Below are 6,674 nucleotides of genomic sequence, written 5' to 3'. Positions count from 1 at the left end.
CTAGTTCACTAACTGGCTATGGTGTTAATCATCATCTATATACATCGATCTATAATATATAGTGGGATTTCTATGGTAAAGGTAAATATCCCTTAGATACTGACTGGGATTAAAGTTCGTTCGGGTACATTTTGGAACGAGTCAATTGCGTGGCGTTACGTCAGGCTGGGTGACAATATGGCGCCCTCGTGTCATTGTCCACGCTTGCTTTTCTCCGCTTGCCTTTGGCGGCAGTGTCGCGGGGCTGCCGCCGGGGGCGCTGTCGCGCGCTTGTATAGCCATAAACGGAGTGAGAGGCGCATGAAATGGAGAAAAATGGCGGATCATGTGCAGGTAAGCGGGGGCTTGGCGTGTTTGCAACCGCCGCGACGTCCGCGCGCGACGAACGCGGTTCACGAGCTCCGCCGGTCCCGGCGCGGAGCTACGTGGTGCGGCCTGGCCCGCTGGAGGGGCGAAGAACGCCGCCGCCGATTATGCCGCTGCGTGGCCTGCTGTCAAACCGTTAGCTCGGTGGGGCTTAGCCGCGCGGGGATTTGACGCTCGGCGACCCGGCCGAGGTTGACTCGTTACGGCGTGGGGGCCTGAAAGGGAGTGCTTCTCCGTGGGGCGAGTGTGGTCTTGTGAATCGCCGACTGCTGAAGAAACAATGAACGGCGATTGTGGCGGGCGCACGGCTAAGCAAGTGCTCGAGTGGCGCTCGTCGATCGCTCTTAATCATGACGTGGACGCTCGCGAACGACACATTTAAAGCCACTTTTGGTTGTTCTTGTGGGACATTCTGGAAGTAGCGAGCTAGCCATGCTAACGCTAGCATAAGCCGAGACAGCCACGTCTCCCGCCCGATTGTCAACAAGCTGCTTTGGTGCTTTTTGGCGATAAATGGACAAAAGGTCGGCCGCGCGGGAGCTCGAAATGAGTGTAAAAAGCTCCATTTTGCGGCCGTGTTGTTTATGTTGGTTACCAAGCAGCGCCGTGTTGTTGAGTTAGCATGTTCGGTGGCTAAGCTAAGCGCAGCTCCGCATGCTTCGTTGCGCTAGCCGACGCGCTATTAAGTCCAACGGTAGCCACACGCTCGTCTTTTAATTCACTGCAAATGCGACAGTCTTTATTTGCGTCGCGCTCAAGTCGATTTCGAGTCGCTCCACGCTTCCCAAACGCTCGCGTTGCTTTCAATGAACTTTAGCTGCCATCCGAGACGCACGTTGCCGGAGTCTTAGTTGTTTTTTTGGTTTTTTGTTTTGTTTTTTTTAAATATCATTTTTAAATTTCGTACTCGATCAAATGTTCATTATGATCATTGTCGATAAGGCGTCGCCCTGTTATCGATCAAACTTGATAAGGACGTGATCTGTAACGGTGATGCTGGACCAGCCAGGACACCTGTCGTTTTGAGTTAGCATTAGCATTTGTGCTAATGACGAGTGGTTGTTGTTGTGTACTTAAAACGACGAGCGAGCTTGATTTAGTTGTTTATTCCCCGGGATGATTATTCAGTGAAACGGTGTTTCCTAACCCTTACTTAGACAAGGCACCCATTTACATAAGGAAAATCTCACAGCACCCCGCCAAACAAAAATGTCACAAAATTTATGTGAAGTAAAATTAGGGCTGTTTCTAAATCCAGAAAAGCGGCCGCCATTTTCTTTCTATTTTCCCGTCCACCAAAATCACATCATTTCATTTTTTTGGGCGCGAGCTCGTTCTTTTTTCTTTTTCGGTGAGGTTGTTGGGAAATCCCTTTACCACCTCCTTTTTGAAATGTTCAATTCAGAAGAGATTTTCTGTGATTCTGACAAAGATGAAAAGGTTCCTCGATTGTGGCGTCCAAAATCACACGTTCATAGGTTTTCGATATGACTGACAGGTGGATCGATATGATGAACTGTTATTATTCTTGTTTTCAGTAAATCTGACAATTCGCTTGCTCTCGGTTGAGGTGGCTCGAGCGGATGCCCTCATCGAAAACTCTGAAAACGGTCTGTTTAAAGTAGACTTTACACCGATTTTATCGGCCCGATTGGTATCGGACGAGAATGAGCATTTTATGCCGATCGGCTTTGTCATCATTCGCCGATCGATCGGCTCCGCAAAAGACATTTACTCCACGCCATCGTGCACAGTATATTTGACTCCAAAAGCTAGTTTATTTTTAACCTTGTCGGGCGTCTTTTGACGTAGTACTGTAAATACCTGACGGGCAATAAAGTTGTTAAAAAAAACAAATAATGCTGTGTGGGACAGACAGACACGTCTGAGACGGCGGACAACACGTAATGCCCGGATCCGACCGACGACGAGACAAATTAGCTCTTTCACGATTGCACTGTAAGACAACTGCAATAAAATCTTGTATTCTGATACCACTGCGATCATTGGGCTTTATCTTGTCAACTCAAATGCGACTGGGTAGACTCGTTACCGTGGCAAACACAGCAATAATGGATCGCGCCGTGTGTTTAGAAGAACAAAATGGGGGGAAACGTGTTTTTGGTGGTCACCGGTGCTCGGGAAAGGAGAGCACGTTCGTTTAAGGCTCGCTTGAGGTACGTTCACGTACTTTGAATACGATACGGCTCGCAAGCAGGCAACAAAACGTTATGTAGCCTAGCAAGCCAGTGCTAGCACTAACGGTGGTACGTAAACATGCCGCCGTTCTGTCGAATCGTGCTCTAACGTTTCAGTGTGGGTAAAGTCATTTAATTACGATAAAGTCACTTAATGACAGTAAGTTAGCACCCATTATTTCTGTCATGTCATGTTGGTTTGAGCTGACTGATTCGAATCCACGATCTGACTCGAGCACTGATTTCCAACCTTTATGGAGCCAAGGAACATATTTTACCATTGAAGAATCTCACGGCACACCAACAAACAAAAATGTCACAAAAAAGTGGATGCATTCATTACTGTATGTACTTCCTGCCATCGAATAGAAGACCATTCATTTGTTCGTCTGTCACTAGGCCTCACTGGCGTAAATGGAGGAACAAATACATTATTTATTGTAAATATAATTTTTGGAGCAATTAAGTACACAAATACTGGCCACCCATGCCAGAGTATCATCCCCCCCACTGATTGAGGAGTATTGCAAGATTTGCACAATCAACATTGTCCCAGATGATCGCGCTACTCGTCACTTTAAACCGCATACACTCCTTGAAGTCTCGCCGCCCTTTGCACAATGCTCATTGCACCGGACTATTGCAATATTAGTCATTCAAACTGCTCTAAGTGCTAGAGGACTCTGCATTTTTTTTGCACAATTGTCCCCCCAAAAAATTATATATATATATATATATATATATATATTGTACCGGCATTACCAGACAACTAGCAACCCTTTATTGCTCAGTGACTGTTTTTTTTTTTTTTTTGTCAATGTCTTTCTGTCTCCAAAGTGTTCTCTGTCAATTGACCGTCTGTTGTCGTACTAGAGCGGCTCCGACTACGGGAGACAAATTCCTTGTGTGTTTTTTGGACATGCTTGGCAAATAAAGATGATTCTGATTGCTCTATCTTGTGATCGGTTATCGTTTTTTTTTTAAACTCGCTGATCGGCCCCAAAAATCCTGATCGTGTAAAGCCTAATTTAAACATCACATTTCGTCTCAACTAATAAGAAACGTCCGGCAAATTTTCGAGCAAAGAGTCAAGGTTTTGGGCACAGATTTCCTATTCATTTACATTGATTTCTGGACAAGTCAATTTGGACAGATTTGTGACATAAAAAGTGGCATAAAATCCTTAATCCTTGACCGATTCTTCCAAACTAGGGCTCATTTTATTTGTGTTTCTGTCCTCTAGCCAGCGGTATCCTCATTTGGTGCTTTTAAATGTTTAGTAACAAACCTACTAAACTCATGATCGCCCCTCAATTTTCTTACGGATTGAATGTGGGCCCGCTTTGCTATTTTTCTCTTTAGAGATGCAAGAATTAATCGTCAAATATTGTAATAATCAATGATTGTAATTTCTCGTGTATGGGAGCGGTGGCCAAACGTCATCCTGACGTAATTGTGCGCACGCGCATAAAACTGTTCCCATATCATATTGGCTGAGAACGCTTGTTTTTGTGGCTTTTCATGGCAGTATGCAAGTTTGGGCCAGCTGATGCCAAGCAAAGCTTCTGTCCAACAGCAGGATCCAGGATTTGCCTTCAATACAAAGTTATGGACATATGCGTCCCAAATCCGTCCACCCACCTGGCCTGACCGGAGATGATGCATCTACACCAAAGATGTAATGAAAGTCTACGAGTCTCTTGACGCGCAGCGCACGAGCGTTAATCATTCACGGCAAAACGCCTTCATACGTGACGTCTATGTGCATATTTGCTTCAAGTACATGGATCGTGGCCTATAGTAAAAGGTAACATACAGTAGAAGCAAAAGTAAAGCAGGCATCAATTATTGAAGAGTGACGTGCAAATGATTAGATAATGTGAGAATCGTTTGTAGTTGCTTTTGTGCCAAATATGAAAAATATAAAGATGAAATAGGAACACTGTAGTATCTAATCTCTTAATATTGTATTGCAAAATAAGGTAATATAAAGTTAAGTAAGTGTCTTACCGTCGTATGACGTGCCGAAAGCAAACATGTCGGTGAGTAAATGGTCCGTTTGTGTCACGTACAACGGCGGCATGGAAGCTTTGGATGAGCTTCAACTTTCTTTGGATGCCGTGGCGTAAAAGCTCTTCGAATCATTCGTATCCATCTCTTAACGAAAAGAAGCACGAATAACCGGATCGCTCCCGCTGGGCCGTTGACTTGAGAGGCGACGCGCGTTTGGTGACGACACAGCCAGCGTCGCTCTCGACCCGACCCATACGGGTGTTTTCCCATATTCATTTTCAAAAAGAACTTCTATTATCGTCCCTTGATTCTTACAACCAATAAAGATATGAATTACAGGCAGAACAATTGACACTTTTACAATACTTTAGTATGTAACTTTACAACGGGGGGAGAGAACTTTTTTTTCTGTTTATTTGAATGTCATTATCTTTGTCTTATGTTTTAACGTGTTCTGTGTCTAAATTTTTTTTTTATTTATTTTTTTTTATAAAACTTCAAAAACAAAATCGTCAGTGCACCCCAGAATTGCCGTTATGCGTATCATCCGCAGAGTCATTTGTATTTCATTTGGTTCTTCAAAGCAATTGGAACGTTCTCTGAAGTACGTCAACGGGGGAAATGCTTCCCATAGTGCATGCGACAAACAAAACGTTTGCCTTGCTCTGTGACGACACGACCGCTACTTTAGTCAACGGAAGCAATTACTTAGTCGAAAGAGTTGTACGTAATTCTACGTGCACTCAAGCTATATTACAAATTCACGGGTGAGCGTTTCTGCCAGACGCTAAGTCCGTGTAGGTACCGCTATACGTCTATACAATGGAATGTCGCTAAGAGGTAGTAGCAGGGAAGTTTGTTGTTGATTTTCAATCAGCAATCAGGTGACTAATTTTAGTATGTTTTCTTACACCTTTGTATAACACACACCCTTGATTTTTAATGAAATCTTTAGGAAAAACAAAAACAAAACAACGTATTATATATGACAAATGATCGTAATGATGGAGACCTTTTTTAACGTAAAATTGTCCAAATCCTCGTAATTTCAGCCTCCCAACAGAAACTATTCTCCGCTTTCTGTAGTACTTCATGAAAGTGGACGGCTTTTTAATCAAAATAAGACATTCGCAAATGTCGTATTTTGAGTAAAGGGATGGAAATTAAAAAATGCGATTCATCTAGTCATTGAAAAATAATCAACAGATTTATGGATTATTGAGGTCATCGTTAGTTTCAGCCCTATTATTTTCTTCCCTACAGAGCACATTCGATGAAAAAAGTTGTTTAAATCTTTCAAAATAAGTTTTAGAGCTGTTATTGTGATACCACCACCATATCTTTGCTCACGGTTATCAAAGCAAAGCGTCAGCATCGCATACCAGCACAAGCCAATAACACGCTCAAATTGGTGATTGCTGAATAAAATGGAATTTGAATACATATATAGTTGTTAAATATGAAATGGAAAAATGCTCGCAAAAGCTCCGATTTGTATTTTTTTAAGGTTAGTCACTTTTGAACTCACGGGTCCATGTAGATAAATGAGAATAGTGGAGGAGAGTTCATTTGCATTTCAACTTTGCAATTCCAAAAGTGACATTTTATAGATGCTTTCAACACAAGAAAAAACTTTTCAGGAGGCCAATTCCAACGGCATTGACGTATTCAAATCTTTTTCACTGTTTCTTGTGCACGAACATTGTCCTCTCTTGGAGATGGTAAAATGGCTTTTTTGTTAGCTGAAAGCTAAACTCATCAAAAGAACGCAAAACTGAACTGTAAGCGTCAATGCTGTTGCCTCGAGTTTGGAAATCCCACATGCAGCCGTGCGCGACTGTCCTCCGCACGCGGTCTCGTCCGGCGAGTGTGTTCGGTGCTGATAAGGGCCGACGGTGTCGCCGCAGGGCCTCGCCCAGCTGGAGATCCTGTGCAAGCAGCTGTATGAGACGGCCGACACGGCCGTGCGCCACCAAGCCGAGAAAGCCTTGGTGGAGTTCACCGACGCTCCCGACTGCCTCAGCAAGTGTCAGCTGCTGCTGGAGAGAGGAAGCGTGAGTCGGCCTCGTGCCACAGTCGCCGTTTCCTGTGCACCGC

The 6,674-nt window shown here is 43.9% G+C and overlaps 1 protein-coding gene across 1 annotated transcript in view; it reads left to right on the top strand.

Annotated features, from left to right (window-relative positions):
* The first annotated feature begins 265 nt into the window (after nucleotides 1-265).
* xpo7 (exportin 7) overlaps nucleotides 266-6,674 on the top strand; it is a 46,465-nt gene continuing 40,056 nt past the window's right edge. Inside the window, 2 exon segments of the mRNA XM_061698703.1 lie at nucleotides 266-333; nucleotides 6,485-6,631. Coding sequence (XP_061554687.1) covers nucleotides 301-333; nucleotides 6,485-6,631 — 180 coding nt within the window. The 5' untranslated portion in view covers nucleotides 266-300.

This window comes from Phycodurus eques, chromosome 15 (genome assembly GCF_024500275.1).
Source record: "Phycodurus eques isolate BA_2022a chromosome 15, UOR_Pequ_1.1, whole genome shotgun sequence".
NCBI lineage: Eukaryota > Metazoa > Chordata > Actinopteri > Syngnathiformes > Syngnathidae > Phycodurus > Phycodurus eques.
The sequence above is the reverse complement of the archived record's forward strand: the minus strand, read 5'-3'. Positions and strand labels throughout refer to the sequence as shown.